The sequence below is a fragment of the Platichthys flesus genome, chromosome 11 (assembly GCF_949316205.1).
Source record: "Platichthys flesus chromosome 11, fPlaFle2.1, whole genome shotgun sequence".
NCBI classification, from domain to species: domain Eukaryota; kingdom Metazoa; phylum Chordata; class Actinopteri; order Pleuronectiformes; family Pleuronectidae; genus Platichthys; species Platichthys flesus.
The window spans coordinates 23,260,770-23,278,915 of record NC_084955.1 but is presented as its reverse complement, the minus strand read 5'-3'; the positions used below and the strand labels follow the sequence as shown (position 1 = coordinate 23,278,915).

At 44.2% G+C, this 18,146-nt stretch overlaps 1 protein-coding gene across 1 annotated transcript in view; it reads right to left on the bottom strand.

Annotated features, from left to right (window-relative positions):
- Positions 1-16,014: 16,014 nt before the first annotated feature.
- LOC133964960 (inactive phospholipase C-like protein 2) overlaps positions 16,015-18,146 on the bottom strand; it is a 31,618-nt gene continuing 29,486 nt past the window's right edge. Inside the window, exon 8 of the mRNA XM_062399311.1 lies at positions 16,015-16,944. Within this exon, the coding sequence (XP_062255295.1) occupies positions 16,910-16,944 (35 nt within the window). The 3' untranslated portion in view covers positions 16,015-16,909. The remainder of the gene's footprint in view (positions 16,945-18,146) is intronic.

The window sequence follows — 18,146 nt, the reverse complement described above, 5'->3', positions numbered from 1 at the left end:
TTTGAATTGTTGCCACAGCCGTAATTAGATCTTACATCATTCACCTGAGACTGCGATCATCGTTTTGGAATCACGGTGACTTGGCGCTCGCCGCAGCCTGGATGATGAAGATGATGATGATAATGAGAAAGCATCTGAGAGGAAGTCAAATATTGGACTCGATGAGAGGTTCACACAACTCGAGGGCATCTGTTGGTGAGATTAAAAGAGAAGGATTGCTAATCTCTGCAGTCGGGGCGCGTTCTGACATCCCTGTCGTCTTTACAAACAAACCAGGAAATATAAACAAGCGTTTGTCCGATGGAAAAACACGTAAACAACCGGTTCATGCCGATCTCCTCGTCCAGAGCAGCCGCAGAGCGACTCTGTAGCAGAGGAACACGAGGGTCAATGTTTTATCTTCATTACAGGCAATCTCTGTCAGTGTTCGCCGAGCTGCAGCTCCTCTTCCTCGCTGGATAACAAACGAGCGCTCTCGCACCGCCGCGGTGTGAACCTGCTACCGGTGGCGATGCCAGGACCCTGAGATGTTTCTCATCCATATTCAATCCCTCTGAATTGGGGACGGTGACATATGGTCGGTGCTCACGCTACATCTCCCCCTCCTCTGCAGGAGAGATACAAATTCAGAATTAGATTTAACACTTCAATTCCCCACTGACCAACGAGGCTGACACAATTACTATGCTGAGGACGCCACACACACACACACACACACACAAACACACACACACACACACACACACACACACACACACACACACACACACACAAACACACACACACACACACACACACACACACACACACACACACACACAAACACACACACACACAAACACACACACACCGGTGTAATCCAATTAGAACACAGCCAGTGTCGTTGCTGCTGTGTGTGAGGCTGGATGGCAGCTTTACAGACAGTTTACTAGAAATTCATAATGCAAAAGTTTTCATTATGTCTGTTTGTTTTTTTAAATAGAATAATTTGAATTAATTTCAAGTCAAACACAATTTGCTGAACTGAAATGCAGAAGATTCGAAAGCTTCTGTTTTACAGCCGTCTGTCCTGCTGAAGTGCCACTGAGCAAGAGGCTGAATCCCCGGCAGCTGCAGGGTCCTTTTCCAAACCTGACCTCTGACCTGTGACCTTTACATTTTACTATTATCATGAATCAGTTATCGTGCAAAGAATCAATAACGGTGATAGATCAATAACTGTATATGTTAATGAGCTAGCTGACATGTTTTGAGGCTAGTCCCGAATTAGCATCGCACCGGCCTTTGTTGCAATTCATTAAAGTTTTAAGCAGATTTCTCTATTGCAGCGTGTGTATTAAATATAAAAGTGCTCGTCCTGAATGCGCGCATGATAAACAAGCTTCTTTTACACATGCAGCAACAATGTTTGCATCTTAACTATTAATCAGGAACAGCCTGCCACTCTGCATTTCCTCGATGACGCTGCTGAAGCTCGCTCGCGGCTGCAAGTGTCTCAGATGTCCTCGAGAAGGGGGGGGGGGGTGGTCGAGGATCAATGCTGCCATTAAATCGATCCATCCACGAGGCAGCAGCCGCTAACAGGGATCCAAGTAAACACCGACTGTGCCGATTTTAAAGGAACTCATTTCACCGCCTGCGCCGTTTACAGTCGCTTCAATTCATCTTCTGTTAATCCCCTCGGCACCAATTGACTTACAGGAGAATGGAGACACCACATCCACCAGCGAAGTGCGCCTTGACAAACTTCCCCCGCTGCACACACACTTTAATGGCCCACGCTCGTGTGATCTATGGCACATCCGGCTCCAAAGTTCAGTTCCCTGCCGGGTCATAAAAATCACGTCTTTAAAAGTCACGGTGGAGCGTCGGTGAGGACGCGGTTTGGAAAATCTGCCGCCGAGGCATCAGCTTAGGTTTCACAACATTACATCACCTGTCTAATTGATCCGCTTGTTTGGGCTCATTTCATACTTGCATGGAAGTGCTGATGAAGGGGGTCTGGTGCCTGCTCCCGTCTGTGTGTGTCTGTGTGTGTGTGTGTGTGTGTGTGTGTGTGTGTGTGTGTGTGAGGCAGGTATTAGCCCTGACAGATCTCACTGTTAATTGCTAATTGTGTTTCTCATTAGGCGCAGGGGTGACAGGTGTTGTTAGAGTGTTGTGAGTTCGACGCTCTCCCATGAATTGTGCTCGCTCCCTGCGCGCCACATTGCCGATCCGCTCACTAATGGTTCCCCCGAGAACTCCCATCAGCCCCTGGGCTCGGTGCAGCGAGGGGTCGGCTTTAGATACTGTGTAGCAGCAACAACCGCATTGGGAGGTCTCCAAACAGGGAGCTTTGTCAACTTGCACTTCCCTTCATCACAGTCACTATGTACCACCGTGGAGGTGTAGTATGTAAGGTGTATTGTGCTGAATAAATAAAGCAGATGCACAGAAAGTATTTCATAGATAATCTGTTGCATCGTTTTTTTAGTGTGGTCTTGAATCTAAAGGTCAGATAAGCAGATAAGATAAGACCTGATGTCTGCTAGCTCTTGTCTGTACAAACCACAAGACACCAACATATAAAAGTAACACCTCCAATTCATAGATTATGATATAGAAGGAGGAGGCCTTAATGCACCGAGCAGCTAGAAGGGAGCTCATGTGGTGTGAAACCACTTTTAATTTCACTATATCCAGACTTTTATTGGATATGAGGCAAATAAAACCGGATCTGCACCAGAGTTGTTGTAATCCGTCTTGTAGTTATTGCATCATCATGCTAAGTAACAGACAACAAACAAAAACAGCACAGACACAGTTATAAGCAATCCTGATTGACACGCTTTTACTAATAAGGTCTTTCTTTCCTTTTTCCTTAATTACCCGGTGATTCAACTAATTTCTCCTAACGATAGAAACCAGATTAAAAGATTCAAACTGTTCCTGTGGGATTAAGACACTCAGAATAAACTCGGGGTCAGTTCTCCCTCCTGTTCACTTCCGTTAGAAACACGTCCGATGTCCTTACGACCACGTTTACTTCCACACAAAGAGGCAGAGAGGATTCTAATGTAATGTAGGCAGGACGCGTGGCATCCATATTTAAAGCCACACTCAGCCAGTTGAGCAGAGCAGGTCAGTGTTTCCACAGCTCCGGCTTCTGCTCTCTGGGGACGATGAAATATGAAAGTGTGAGCTGTTTTATTGGAGGTGGTGATTGGTGCATCTTAGACCGTCAGTGAGGACACAGACTGTTTCCTGGTGAAGGCCTGATGGGTGTTTGGAGGGAGGGTTAATGTGGGCGTCTGCCTCGTTCTTCTCTGGATCGCGTGATTTACTTTCTGTTGTTTTGTCAATTCTTGTTGGATTTTTAAACGTTGTTATTTCACGTCACAAGTGTTATTAGAGCAACAAGAGTTTCATGCATCAGTGAATGCAAACAACACAAATACACAATGTGGAATAGAACAGCTTCTGGGCTTGAGCTTCAAATACCTAGCACATCTGACACAAATCTTACCTGTCACATTATTATTATTATTATTATCATAATTATTATTATCATGTGTCTCTAAATTATTACTCATCATCCTGTTGGTTTCTGTCTGAGTTCTTGTAAATCAGAGAAAACAGACACGTTGTTGTATATTTGTCGAATTTACTCATATGACAAAAACAATCCCACCAACACGACAAGAAGATCTTAGGCTGCTTCTTTACAATATGTAAAAATATCATAAACACCTTCAAAATATAAAGAGTCGAGCAACAAGTCACAGCAATGAATCATATGTTGTTGTGTTGTTGGTGGATTTCATTTTAAGGCCACACCTTTATACATACAGACATGAAATGCCAATTATTCCTAAGATGTTTTTATATATAACTCTAAATGAAAATAAAACACAACTACAACAAAATACATAGAGCTTGAATGAATAAAATGCAGTATGTATTGTAATGAACAATCTAAACACAAATCCACATCTTCTCTGCACTGTTCACTATGTAAAAAGGAAACTTTCATATCCAAGGCAAAGCAGTAAACAAACTCCGATACCAAAACATCTGAAAACCTCAAATCATCAGATTTTTATTGACCAAGCGATAAATCAGTCCGACTCCAGCAACAAGACTATTTGACATCAGCACATCTGAGTTCAGATCAGTTTGTAAAGCCCCAGTTTTCAGAGTTCTCTGAAAGTTTCACTGCGTTGTTTCCTGAAGTCACTTAACAGAGACTCTATGTAATAGAATAGTCAGCGAAGGGGGCTGATTGTTTTGATGACAGATAATTACCAGTGCTGTTCCCACCCGGGTGGACCCGGGTGGCTGCTGCTGCGTTTTCTCCTCTGTTGTCACTTTCTGATAATTACAGCCCGAGGACGAGGCCTCTGGACGGAGGAGCGTCCCCACGGTGTCCCCTGCCCGTCCCCCACCGCTGCTATTAGCTCGGAGCCCGCTCCACTTGGCAGCCATTATTAGCCTGGGTATTAACGTGGAGCTGACGGGCGGCGACACCGAGATGAGCCCGTCGCTGCACCCAGGTGGATCATTGTTCCTGGGGCCTCGGGGGGGGGGGGGGGCCCTGCGGCACCAAGCGCTAATAATAATAATTACCCATCGGGAGACAGCGGGGTCCCCGTGGTGCTGTCGTGTTTATAGTCCAGAGAGGGTTTGATGAGGAGAGGGTTGACATGTAGAGTGAAGATAGATCGATAACAGCGACATTTTAATACAAAGAATATGAGTGAATGATTCAGAGGTCGATTTATCAACAGGTTGAAAACTTACCTGACAGAAAACAAATGTTTAGTTTGTCAAGATTCTATTTGACTTAGTTTCTGAACAGTGGGAGGAAATGGAGACTTATTTATATACAGTCTGTGACATGGACAGATGCTGGGAGTCACATTACACTGCCCCTGCTGGTCAGGTGGGAGTTAACAGAAGGATTTACACTTTTACACTTCAGAAGCTCAATAAACATATATATATATATACTTTGTTAAACTTTCTATACAGCAATAGCAATACTTTTTAATTACACTGAATATATAAAATTCAATCAGGTGCCGGGTGTTTGTTAAAAGTTTGTTGGTTTCTGTATAAATCACACAAACAGATTTTTAACGATCTGAAAAGGGTGAAATTCAAAAACACATTCAACTCAACCATGACCTTCCACTTTGACCTTTTTTGTTTCACATGCTTTTCTTTCCACCTTTGTTCCACACACACACACACAGAGAGACACACACAAACACACAAACATACACACACACACTTACACAGACACACACACCGCCCCTCCGTCTCTCCACTGGAGGGGAATTCACGTCCCTGGGGAACCTTTTATTTTCCAGCACACACAGCAGATCCGTCCGGTGCCAATTAGCTCATTATCTACGCCAACAACTTCACAACCAGCAGCAAACAACCAACACGCTGGATGATTGACTGAGGGACGTGAACCTTTTGTTTTTAAGATAAATACAAAGACTTCTCACAGGGGAACAACTTCTGTGGAGCACGGGCTTTAATAATGATGAGAACTAACCTGTGGAGGTGGAGGCAGGAACTTTAGTTTGAAGGTTCTGTAGCTACAGTTTACAGATGTTTCCTCAACACACATGTTCACTGAGCAGATCCTCACTCATTCTGGTTCGTGGCCACATGTCAGATGTTTGTTTCCCTGTGAGTTCAAACCTCGGTAGAGCTTAGATCTCTTATTAATATAATACACTGTTTATATGTTAATGAGATATAAGAATGAACTGATCTCTCTTGTTCAAATTGATCTGATATCAAACTTTATTCCCAGTTTGCCTGGTGTCCTTGTTTCCTAATCCCCCCCCCAGCCACGCTCCCCCTGCTCGGGAATCCAACCGGCAAACAGTCGATAATGAATCAGAAACTACTCTAATTTTGGTGGAGGCCTCCTGAATGATGCAGGATACAAGTTCACCGTGCGGATTCGGTAACTGACGCTGACACTGATCCCTGTGCATGAGCACCAGCGTGGCCCCGTGGAAGGTTCGCCACCCACTTAGTGAGCCGTCCTGGAGCGGCGGCTGGTGGGAAGCCACCGCTCCGGTGATGGGATGTGACAGCAGATCCCTGAGCGAGGCTGAAGTGTCCACACACATCTCTGCCCCTGTCACACACACACACACACACACACACACACACACACACACAGGAGTGCACGGTCATACTGCACAACCAGTCTGCTGCTACTTCTGCTCCTGTGTGTGTGCCTGTGTGTGTGTGTGTGTGTGTGCGTGTTACTAAATGCTTGAAGTTATGAATTGAATGAAGTTGATCACTATGACTCTTCAGATGATCCAACAAACAGTGATTTGCAACTATTTTAATAACTGATAGTTTAAATATTATATCTTCTCACATGTCAATATCAGGATGAAGATTTAGAAAACTCAACCTTTGGACGCCTGATAAGACATTTTACTATTAAATATGAATGAATATAATTGACGGATGTCCTGATAATAATTGATGGTTGCAGGATTGTAGTTCACCCATGATTAATATTCCAAGAGATTAACAACAAATCAGTTTATTATAATATTTGACACATGCAGGGAGTCTTTATAACCCCAGGGGCAGACATTTTAAAACCCAAATGATCCAGCCTGTGGACAGTTTCCTGCTTTGCTTGTTTGTCTGTCCAGTCTCATAACAGAGGAAGAAATGAATTCAATTCTCAAAATGAGAAGAACTTCTTGCTTGAAAAGTTGTGAAAATAATAAATCAGTCATATAAACACTTGCAGATCATGAAATACTTATTTCAACTCAACAGAAATGATCTGTTACCTGCATATTTTAAAAGGGAAAGTTAAAGGTCAGAGTTTAACTGCAGCCTGATCGTCAACATTAGACTGTGATTGGTTGTGAGGCAAGCGACACTTTATCAAAAGTGAACACTGATTTATTACCAACATATTTATTGCTAAATAGTTTTTTCTGCAGATTTACAGGCTGAACTAACATATTGAATATATTGAAAATGATACCTGTTAAACATCAGCATATAAAGTTAAAAGTTAAAGTAGCTGTGCTCTCAGTCTCATTACGTAAAAGTCGTTCCTTTGATTTTCAAATTGCGGAGCCGCAAACATTTGCATTTGAATGGCTACGATTGAAGCAACATTCAAACTTAAACCAGAATTTTTTCCCACTTCCAAACGTCCCAGAGTTTCCTGTCGAGCCTCAGTGTGCAAAACAGGCCTGGAATCAGTGAGAAGCCTTACAACCACTCGTAGCAAGTGAACTGAAATGTGACAGCACCTCTAAACTGTTGGATGGTTGAGAGCTGGTCCAGTTTCTGACCTCTCATGCTGTTCATGTCTGAGTTCTCTCCCCCCCCCCCCCCCCCGAACAGTCCATCCAGCTTCCTGCCTCTCTCTCCTCCCAGCCAACACTGTTTAAACAAGCCGGTAAACATGTCTGTCTTCATTCATTACTCCGCTTCTCATCATGATCAAGCCTCTGGATTTAATGAGGCAAATAGATATTTCTGCGGTGATTGTCTCGCTCTCCCACAAAGTATTAAGACTATTAAATGGACACATCTGTTTTTAATTAGGAGCTAAAGTCACCTCGACACTGCCTTGCGTGTTAATGGACTCTGATTCCATCAAGGCTCCCGGCGCCTGACAAACAAAGGGCTGAGAACAGGAGAAGTGAGGGAGGACGAGAGGAAATCAACACTCAGCCCAGACAAAGATAATCTGCATCACCCGAACAGGCCTCGCGTAATTTGAAATATCTCTTATGTCACATGCGTCTCACAGGATTGATAATTATCGCCGTATTCGATTATTCCGGAGTTGTTTGTCGCAGCAGCCTAAGACATGAGAGGCCCTGTGTGGAGTCAGAGCAGTGGAAGAAGTGGTTGAATTGTCCGTTGTCGTTCTTTTCTCGGTTTAAACTTTAAATTCAGAACAGCTAAACAACGACTCGACGAATCCTTCCCTCGTGGATAAAGATTCACAGAAGACAAAAAGTCTCGTGTGTGTTTTTGTTTTCGTCCAAATAAATTAAAAAACGACGTGAAGCTCTAATGAGTTTTCAAGTCGTCTCTTTCAAAGAAGCGACGGTTGAAGGAGTTCCACTTTTGTCGACATCTTCCGGGAAAAAGTTTCAAACCCCACTTTGCACCGATAATCCTGAAAAGGCCAAAGTTCTTCAACGTGGAGAAGTGATGTCGCCCGACGCTCCCGAGACCTCGGCTTCCCTCGCCACTCTCCAAGCATTTACATATATCCCATAAGAAACATTCATTGCTAAACCTTTTTTCTTTTTTTTTTTACCTTCCTTTTTAAGAAAGTGCCATATGCTCACAGAGGGGACCCGCAGTGCATTGTGGGAGCAGGTTACTGCGTTCCCCTGGCATGGAGACGAAAAGGAAGTGGGCAGGTGTGCTTCTCCGGGAGGCAGCTCCCAGCAGAATAAGACTTGATTAGATGGAAAACTATTGAGCAGCTTTTGGGGGGATGGGGGGGGGATGGCAGTAGGTCTCTGATCTCAACCTGCCATCTAGTGGAAATCCTGTTTGCGTGCACATTTAGATTCAATAGCTACAGATTCTTTTATTTCCAAATAATTGTGTAACAAACATGAGCAGCAGAGATTGGTGTTGTCTCGGCTGCAGTGGGTTTTTTATTAGTTGCAGAACCCGAGGTTGTTGTGAGTTGCTTCCTTTTCACAGCAGCTCTGAAATGTGCTGACTCATGCTCTCACCTGCAGAACAGCGTAAAAAAAAACAACATTAAACATTAAAACGGGTCACGGCTTTATTTAGAAGAGGAAATGCTGTGTGGACAAAGTGCAGCTTATGTGTGCATCTGTGCAGAAGTGTGACGACTCCCCCTCCCCCACCCCCCATGCGACTGCACTGCATCTGCATTACCCCTGTGCAACCACGAGGTGGCGGCAGATGACTAGTTTTGAAAAGCACATTTCCAGAGATGAGGCTTTCATCTCCAGTATCAAAGGAAGGTTGACAGGCTGTTTTTTTTTTGCGTTAAAGCTCAGATTGATCTGAACTGAAAGGTTCTGATCATCCTGTGATTGTTGAATTAGGAAGAAACGTTAACAAACACAATGCAGATCCGTAAAGTTCTTTGCATGAACATGGTCTGACTGAGAAGCTCCAGACGAGGCAGCTGGAGGGAACTCAACCGGCTCTGAAGGACCTTGGGGAGCTCGGCCCTCAGGTGTGATGTGTCCTGACAGTTTCACAGAGGACAGCCAGACAGTGTTGTTTACCAGAAGTATACAAGAGGACGTGGAGCTGAGGCAGACCTTCACGCCTCGGCCACATTGTTTATGTCTGTTGTGCAAACTTCCTCTTTCTCTCCCTCCCAACAACTAGTTATTGTTCTGTAGCGTTTCCCCTCTGGGTCGGGTTCCCTCCTCCCTCTCTCTCCCCCCCCCCCCCCGTGAAACAATGGATCATAACTCAGACGGGAACCAGCTGCTTCAGCAATTGCATTAATATCTGTCCCGGTGTTTATTGGCTCGACGACCACTCTAATCAAGTCAAGGGGAACGAGGCTATCTCTCTCCGTGGCGTCTCGCTCGCCCTCTATCTGCTCTTGATTGAGAATGGATGTCGCCATTAGTGCCGGAGCGTACCATGTTCATCTTAGCCGTTACATCCAGGCCCCGGCCGGCGGCGAGTTATGGCATCAGGGTCGCAGGCAGCTCCGAGCCGTCAAGGAGAAATCGGCCCGCTCACACTCTGCCCGCGTGCCTCTGAGCAAGCCAGGCGAGACAAACGGCCCCAGTGACCACAGAGTGAAATCAGCCAGTGTCACAACATGTACTTTTAGTGACGGCATTGTGCGAGAAGAAGGCGCCATTATGGGGCCGAGGATAGAAGTGGAGTTTGTTTGGGGGAGCTGGCAAAGTCCTGCCGGAGCAGTTCTGGCACCGGTCCAACCAGAGCTACAATGTTCAATGGCAAAGAACAAGTGGTTATTGTGTCACAGTGACAAATGCTGCGGGGCTGTTGTGTGACATTGTCCACAACAACAGGTCATTCAACACAACTTCCTTCCTGACACCTCTCGGTCGGGTTCCCTCCTCTCTCTGCCTCCTACCGAGAGTAGAAGGTGTCGGGTTATTTTAGACCGATGATGTATTAAATATATATTTTTTATTAAGAAATAAATATGGTAGGAAACAGATGTAAGGATGTTTTTACGTTACTGAATGAAATGTATGGAGAAGGAGACGAGAGCTGAAGATAAAGTTTCAGTCGGCTTCACCAACACGAGCATCGTTAGCACGTTGCTAATTCATTGATCAATATGGATTTTTGATTTACAGAACTAGAAACTAAGTAAGTTTGAAATATTCCATTTAGTTGTAAACCAGCAAATACCTGGAATATTTCACTTATTCCGTCTAAATTGATTAAAGATGATTTAGTTTACGATATTTATTAATTTTATATTCCGTAAGGTAAGTTTCATTTTAGATGGATCTTATATCATTTGTGTTTTTATTTTCATTTCAAAGGGTCATAAGTAGTTTGCAAACCTATAAGTTCTAGTAAATATTATATTGAGTCACTCATTTACCTTTATGATAACTACCAAAATAAAATCCTTCTAACGTATGGTTATATATCTGAGTATACATAAAGTGTGGGGGGTGCTACATACTGTAAACAGAGAGTATACTGCACACAGCATATTGTTTAATGGAAGGGAAATCAGTGAATGTGTGTGTATGTGTGTGTGTGTGTACAGTTTCTAAAACTCTTGAACTCAGATTGAACTTGAAGACCAAGAAGCACTACAACCATTACACATGGGTAGATACTGAATATGTTTTTACAGTGTGTGGAACATTGGTTGGTCAGAACGCACCTGGTCATTGTCCCTTTGCTCGGGAACATTAAACACTAAAGGTTTTTAACAAGGCCTCTTGTAAAACAGAGCGTCCCGATGGCTACTGGTGATATAAACGTTCCTTCCATTAAGTTTCTCCTGAGATAAGATGCCAAACTGGATCTCGTCCTTCCAGCCGAGGGACGCCGTGTTAAATGGCCGATGAATTATCCAGAGCCTCTGCCCAATTCCCCCCCCACGTTCCCCTCAGCGTCTGAGAGGAAGGCCCTGAGATGAGCCTCCTCTGAGATCTATGAGCCTCCTCCTCGGTCTCTCCTCTCACTGCGCTGTGGGGCTCATGACTCGGTCACGATCGTGGAAACGCTCAATCTGCAGCGAGGGCACTAAGTGCTGCTGAAGAGCAACCGCTTGCTTTCCACAAAGGGGAAAGAAGGCGCCCTGGGACACGCAGTTTAGTGACGAGCAGAGCATGAAATATTCACTAACAAAAGATACGGGGGGGGGGGGGGTGAAGGTAACTCTGCCACAGTGTGTGTGTGTGTGTGTTGTTGAAGTGCACAAGGCCGGGACGCCTCGGGGTGGAGAGACTTCAGAGCCGACGCTGCAGAAACGAGTGCAGATGAAGATGTTTGCAGAGATCTTCAGGAAACTTGGCAGATTTAACATATCATGAAAGACTCAATAACTGATAATGAGCACTGAAGCTGCAGATGTTGGTCTCTATATCAAGATGGACGACAGGGACAGCTGCCCAAAGTGAAGCCAAATCCTAATAATCGCCCCCTGGTGGCTGGCTGCAGTGTAGGTCATACACCCAACCTATTCAATGCCTTGGAGAAGGGTTGAGGAGTTCAAACATCCTGAGGGAGGCCTCCATGGAGCTGGATGTTTACGGGGCACGTCCAAGCAGAAGGTGTGACCCAGAAGGCGGGACTGCACACATCCCATCTAGCCTGGGAAGAGCTGGAAAGTGTGGCCGGCTACTCCTGCAACCTGAGCCCGAACAAGTGGAAGACGGTAGATGGTTGCAAAAGATTCAGAACCCTGGAGGAGGATTTGTTTCCAGTTTTTTGGTGTGTCTGTATTTTTGGAGTATCCTGTGTTACTGTTTTCTATTGTTGTGCTTCACAGGTCATGGACGGCACTCAGCACTTACATGTCACTTCACTCCCGGCCGATGAAGCCAAGTAAGAGGCCGTGTATCTGATATGAGAACAGATGCATTCTGTGGAAGGATTGGAGGACGGATCGATAACCTGAGGGAATACACGAGGAAGAGGAGAAGATGTTCGATGGAGGAGAGATGTTGAGTGCGAGGCATTTCCTGACCTTCTATTCCACTCGGGACCTGGTCTGTGAAAGGTGTCTGGAGGCCGTCACGACTTGTCAACCGACATTTGGCTGCGGGAGAAATGGACGGTGGAGGCAGTAACACAAACTGTCCTGCCATCGCTGGAGCGTCCACAGGATCCAGACGTCTGCTTCCAAACAGAAAGCATCTTCACTCAGAGAGCGTGCACCGCGCTCCCCTTTGTTTTACACCCTGTCCAAACACTTCTCCCACAGCTCATCTGAGTGCCCCCGCTCTGCTGTAAACGCACACGTGGTGATTTAGGTCTGGACATGACGCCCGGCACCAGAAAACATCCATCCGTCCAAATCCCATTCGTCTTCATGGCACCGCCGCTGCTCACTTCTGGGAATGTGCGAGTCCCTAAATCAGCGCTGAGGCCTCGTCTGCTGCGTCTGTGATGCAGGTGATTCATTCCAGACAGAGTTCACTGTTCGAACCCTCGACACTGACTCGCTTGTTGCCCGACTCGTGGATGTAAGTGCTCAAACCGGTAGATAAGGATTGTTTGCTTTCCCTGCGAGTTTAAACCTCAATTATAACATTGTCAACTTTCAAATGATGAGTTTGTTTTTAAAAAAGCAAGAAACTTCAGAGACCTGTCTGTCAGTTCACGTGTTCCTCACACACGTTTAGGGAACTGAGTGTCGAGAGCAGCAGGAACAGTGTTATGTGTGTGTGTGTGTGTGTGTGTGTGTGTGTGTGTATTGTGCGTGTGTGTTTGCAAAGCTTATCAGTCAGTGATATAACAGGTCGGCTTCTAACCTGCGATAAGAGAGATCATAAAGGTTAACTCCCATTAAATAAAGACAGAAATCTACACTGGCTGACAGCTGATTTACAAAATGTGTGTTTGGCTGATTTCTTTTAAAGAAATAAAGTGGGTCAGTCGCGGCCATTTTATTTACTTAATTTACATATTTATAATTTTAGATCCAGGCAAACACAGTTTCCAGATCAGGAGTACAGTTGAATGATGATGGTTAATTTGCAGTCAGGGGCCCTGAAGGTAATGCTCACCAGTGACTACCCAGCTGGCATGTCTGTAATACAGGGCCTGCATGGTCTGTGTGTGTGTCTGTGTGTGTCTGTGTGTGTGTGTGCGTGCTGGAAGGCAGATCCATCTGAAACGAGCTTCATTTCCCCCGGTGCTCTCTGCTCCACGCGCCGATCGATACTAATGCACGTGCTTCTCCAGCTTTGGAAAACCGGACCAACATGAGGCTCTGCAGCAGAAATATTTAGGTGGTATTTTTTGCATTAAACACAGTTTTCATGTTCATTTGTTCCTTCCAGATACTTTATAGTAGCTTTAAAGACGTGGTTTCAGATCTCTTCAAAGATTTTTATTGTCGTTGTTGATTTACAACCTAAAATCTATTATATCCGATGCTGCTGTTGGAACTTCTCTAATTAAACATGATGCTAACTCTGGTAATCGTTTCATTGTGGGCATCTGGAGCAGTGTTTTCATTCAGAGTCGCTTTGAATAGGAAAAACACAAGACTGAGTATCAGGGCTTCCCATTGGGATAAGGAGGAGGAGGAGGAGGGGGGGGGGTCTGAGGAAGAAAAGAAAAATGCCTTAAAAGGCCAAACTATTATAAAAAAAATGTAACGACTTTTTTCTTCCTGATTGTTAGTGGATTATTGTGAAGAAGAATTCAGAATTTGAAATTATAGAAAGACGAATATGAGGTTTGGGGCTTTTGTTGATGCTTTGGGTGATTGGTCTTATTTTGTAGCTGGAGAACAGGAAAGAGAGCGATTATGGTTTGGTTATTTTGTGGATCTAAGAGCAATGCTTTGTGTTGATTTACCGATTCTGGGCTTTTTAACTTTGCAGAACTTTTACATGAACAAAAAGAAATAAACACTGAGAAAAGCACATTGTCTCCTGACACGTTGTGCTGACCGGTTATCAAGCTCCAGTTCAGAGAGGTTCAAAAGAACATCTGTGATTAAACCCAGTGACTCTCATCCTGTGAGTTAAAGCCACTTGGACAATTACTGGTTGAGAAACCAATATTCAACCATGCAAGCGGGGGGGAGAGAAGAGAAATACGTATAATATCCCTTTGACCCTCAAGTGACATTTTACACTCGAGTGATTTTCTTCTGCTTCGAATCGGTGGAAAGGAAACTGAGTGCCTCGATGAGGAGGGATGTGAACCACCTGACACAGCGCCCGACAATGAGGGACACGGGGAGAAACAGCAGCGATGACCGAAGTGGGAAGGTCAGTCCAATATGGTGCATCCTGCAGGGGGGAGGGGGGGGGCAGGTGATGCTGATGATGATGGATTTCCCAGCAGATGCAACTGTTTGTCCAGGAAGAAGCTGCAGAGAAAGCTGCTGCTGCTGCGACCTGGACAACATCTGATCCGTCATCCGAGGACACACAGTGAAGAAAAAAACACAACATTTATTTATCTGGTTTATTAACACAACACCGCAGCCGCACAATCCATCCAACACCGTTTACTTTTCCAGCCTCGACAGATAAAGAGATGAGGCCGGTGATACAGCTGAGTCTTTACTCGTCCTCTCCAAGACAGATCTAAACACGTTGACTGGCACAGCACTGGACTTCAGAGGCGATGCTGGATCATGTGATCCTGACAGAGGGTTTAAGAATCTTGTGAGCAGTGAAGGGGAAATAAGATAAAAGAGAGGGAGACGGAAATTAAGAATTCCCGTACGTTAGGAAAAAAGGAATCTAATTTTGATTTCAAATTGTTTTTGATTAAATTAACGTCCGAGCACTCGCCCCCCAAAAAATCCATTAGACGACTTTAAGGCAGTTTAATGACACATCACATTGTTAGGCTCAGACTTAAAGGTTTTTAGACTGATGCCTTGGTTGTTAAATTAGCAAATTAGCAATGGTCAGCATTTTAAATTATGACTTACATGAATTAGTGTCTTTAAAAAGGTCGAACAGGAGATTGAAACTAGCTGGTTTTTGGGGTTTATACGTGACACGTTTGAATAGGACGTCACTCTCCTCTTTATTTAATGAACAATACATGATACTCATTGAGCTGTTTGTCAAAACCTCAAGGTTCAAATTATTTCAGAGCATTAAATATTATGTTAATCCCTCAATCCTGGAATCTGAGGTCCAGGGACGTTACGCAGGTTAAACTCACTGTGGTTGCATTGATCTGAATCAAGTTTAAATTGGTTCTTAACTCGTCCTTCTACCTTGTTTCTTGCTCGTTATCCTTCGTTCAATAATTAGAAAACAAAGTGTTTTCTAGTTTGAAATGTTTAATATAGACACAGTAATGAGCTGTGAAATGAAAAATCACACTGGAGCCCTGATGGAAGCCACAATGTGGAGTGGGGGGGGACATATTTACACACGATACAATAGGTTTCATGTAGCAGTGATGAGGCACAATTCAAACACAGCTTCACTGTGCATTAAAGACGAGTGTCACCAGGACCGGTTCCTTCTCCACCTCCTCCAAAGACCTGAGTTTAAATTCTCACAAAGTGACTCATTCGACCTGCCGGGGGGGCGAGAGCTGAGGCTGCACAGGGTTTCCTCAGACCTGCACATGGAGGATCTGATGAACATAGACGAGATGAAACAGCAAATCCCACGAGTGTCGGACAGGGAAACAACTTCTATACGATTAAAAGCACAAACTGCACATTTGAAATGAAACCACACAGTCTTTTTTTGTACATGACCTCCAGTTCAGACATGGAGTTATGGATTCAATCCTTCTGCTCTTGGAAGAGGACCGAACCAAAACCATCACTAGCAAACAAGGGAATGAGTTTTTAAAACCTGCCAGACGGGATTGATCATTTGTTTTTTCAAATTACAGTGGAATCGGTTGTGAACGTTTTGTACCTGGAAGAATACATTTGAAAAAAAGAACAGACGTATGACTTCTGGCAGTTTTTATGATTTGCAAACATCTGAGATTAACAGTGACATTTTGGTCAAATCCTCCGGAGCATAAAGTCCTTTATGCTCTTTAGGACCATCCCCTAAAAACCAAAACACTAGTTTCCTATTGAAATGCTGAAATGTGAGTAAATGTGCTGAGCTTCCAGTCGTGGTTCCTTCTCCTGCAGCTGCTGGTTGTGGGTTCTGAGACTTTCTGCTGTTTGAATACATTCTAATGCAGTTCCCTCCGTGTCCACCAGGATCCTTATCAGATATCTACACACACATACAACTTTAGTTTCTCCACAGACATGTTTATATATCTTTTATAAAATAAATCTTATATTTCCAAGTATACAATAATAAAATGATGCACTCTGCAGAAAAAAGGTAACAGGAAACTTCATATATATATGTACACATAGTATATGATACTAATTTGGCAGACGAGAACATGGACAAGTTCATTATTGTAAACAACTCTTAACTCTCATTCTTCACGTTTCCTTCACTGTTTACTTCTTTCCGTTTCCTTCCGGGTTCCGGTCGCTTCCTCAGTCCTGTTACATTCATAGTTCCAGAAAATTGTGCTTTTAAAAAAATCTCTTTCAGCAAGCCGACGGCTCCCTTTCTTTACTCAGCTCCTCATGTAGCCCCCCCCTTCCCCTCCCTCTGTCCACAGAGTAGAAGTCTCTGAGCAGTTTCACGTCTTTGTCCGTCACGTGGCCGGTAGTTGACTTTGCCCTCCCAGCTCAAACAGGAAACGAGTGACAGGGTCAGAAAGAAGAATGGAGGACCGTCTGTACTGTGTCTGTAGATGATAAGATGTGAGTTTTCAGTGTGGTTTGTGTCTGACGCTTACTTTTTGCTGGATGCTTAAGATTTGGCATTTACACGACTCGTGCCCGTTAGGGAAGCATCGGATGTGAAGCCGTTGTTTAGAAAGAAAGACACCACGCAGGGTTTCCTCGGATGTTACAGGACTTAGGAGCAGAACCTAAAACCAATGAATGGAAAACACTTTGCTGAGAGTTCTCTACTGGTAGTTTATCAGATTTTATAGAGTCCGTCTAGAGTAGGGATTTCACGGTGTGGACATTTCCCCTCTGGGTATTAAACTTATGACAACACCGGTGCAATTAACAATCATTTTAAAAGAACAGATCAGGATCTGTGGAGCACTTACTGAGACCTTTTAACGTTAGTTTCCACTGCCAGACTTCTCATAATGAAATAAAAGTTCTCTAACTTAGTTTGTTGCTTCATAGTCGAGCTTTGTGCTCCTCGATCGCGTGACCTGTATGACACATTGACCCGTCTGAGAGTGAGTCACCTTAAAAACATCCATAACGTTTTTACCATCCTTAAAATGCAAGGTTTTATGGTTATGAAAATGAAACAGTGTTTATCTTGCTTTATCTTGTGTGCAGCCGTGGGCCAGTTAGGTAATTGGTTTATTGCGTGAAACCAGTGACACAGACAACTCAAATTTACAGCGATCATCTCGAGTTTATCAGAAGTGTTTCATTAGTCCAGTTCTACCTGCAGGAGTTCCTGGTTGTAACATGTTCTGCTGCAACACAGGAAATTAATTCATTGCAAACAAGTTCTCAGCATTTCACAACACGGAAAAAATCTGTGAAACTGCCGAGAAAATTGAGTCCTGTCACAGACGTCGAGCTCAAATAGACTCGAGTGTGAGAAATGTTAGATGTCAAGAGAAAATAATTCTGTGAGAGCAATCGACTTGCTACAGGGTCTGTCAGCTGACGAGTGGTCACAGCGCCGCTATGGGAGGAAAGTGCAGTTCACACGAGGTCTTGTTTTATCTCCTGCTGCATAACGGCATCACTCAGGACAGAGCACTCACTTTATCAGTGACTTTATTTTTCCTCGCTATCTTCTGACAATCAGCTTTTCCTACATTTAGTCATGATAATGGTTCAAAAAGCCCCTAAGTCCAGACGCCCGGAGAAAACCCTGCTTCAGCACCACGCTGCAACAGTTTAGGTT